This window comes from Lithobates pipiens, unplaced genomic scaffold, assembly GCF_037356315.1.
Source record: "Lithobates pipiens isolate NorthernLeopardFrog02 unplaced genomic scaffold, aLitPip1_a1.2 Scaffold_11, whole genome shotgun sequence".
Lineage (NCBI taxonomy): Eukaryota > Metazoa > Chordata > Amphibia > Anura > Ranidae > Lithobates > Lithobates pipiens.
This window is the reverse complement of record NW_027507696.1, coordinates 1137479-1138538: the sequence shown is the minus strand read 5'-3', so window position 1 is coordinate 1138538 and position 1060 is coordinate 1137479. Positions and strand designations below refer to the sequence as shown.

General features: G+C 60.6%; 1 protein-coding gene across 1 annotated transcript in view; it reads left to right on the top strand.

Moving 5' to 3' along the window:
• Positions 1-257: 257 nt before the first annotated feature.
• Positions 258-1060, top strand: part of ARRDC1 (arrestin domain containing 1) — an 80674-nt gene continuing 79871 nt past the window's right edge. Inside the window, exon 1 of the mRNA XM_077467998.1 lies at positions 258-423. Coding sequence (XP_077324124.1) covers positions 306-423 — 118 coding nt within the window. The 5' untranslated portion in view covers positions 258-305. The remainder of the gene's footprint in view (positions 424-1060) is intronic.

Here is a 1060-nt window from a genome sequence, read left to right as displayed (position 1 = left end):
TGCTGTGTACAGACCGCCCCGCCCCCTCCTATACACACAGTGCTGTGTACAGACTGCTCCGCCCCCTCCTAAACACGTCACAGTGCCATGCTTGGCCGCCCCCCGCCCCGCCTCTCCATGCACAGTCTTAGGCCCCTCCCCTATCAGTGTCAGCGCCGCTCGTCCCTCCTCCTCCCTCCTCCTTCCGCACAGTAGAGCGGAGCAGCCTAGGGCGTGTCTTTCTGGGTGGGCGGGGCTGGATGCAGTGCTCGCGGTGACGTCAGGAGGCAGCTGGCACTCCGCTCAGTCCTCTCTCGGTAGCGGCCATGGGGAAGGTTCAGCTCTTCGAGATCAGCCTGCGGGACAGCCGGGTGGTGTACAGTCCGGGGGAGGCGCTGTGCGGGACGGTCACCATCAGGACCAGCGCTGTGCTGCACTACAAAGGTGGGTGCCGCCGGGGGGGAGGGGGTGCCACTCTTCTCTAGCATACCATCCCACCATGGGCTCTGCTGAGGATTGGAGAACTACAAGTCCCAGCACGTCTTGTGCAGCCAGGGATCTGTACAGATGAGGGATTATTCCCCAAGTCACACATTCCTCCGACAAGTCACCAGCTCATGTCCTCTGCCCACAGTGAGGTGTTCCTGGCATGGTGGGCATCACCCTGCAGTTATAGGTGCCCCGGCCCTCCCCTGCTGTGTGTCATATTGGAACATCTGACCCCCTGAGATACACCTGTCCCCTGAGATGGGGGTCTGCACTGTTATCTCCCACTCAGTACAAGATCAGTATATGGGGGGGGGGGGGCAGACCAGGGTTAGTATTAGGGGGGGGAGACAGACCAGGGTTAGTATTAGGGGGGGGGGAGACAGACCAGGATTAGTATTAGGGGGGGGGAGACAGACCAAGGTTAGTATTGGGGGGGGGGAGACAGACCAAGGTTAGTATTAGGGGGGGGGGAGACAGACCAGGGTTAGTATTAGGGGGGGGGGGAGACAGACCAGGGTTAGTATTAGGGGGGGGGGGGAGACAGACCAAGGTTAGTATTAGGGGGGGGGGAGACAGACCAGGGTTAGTATTA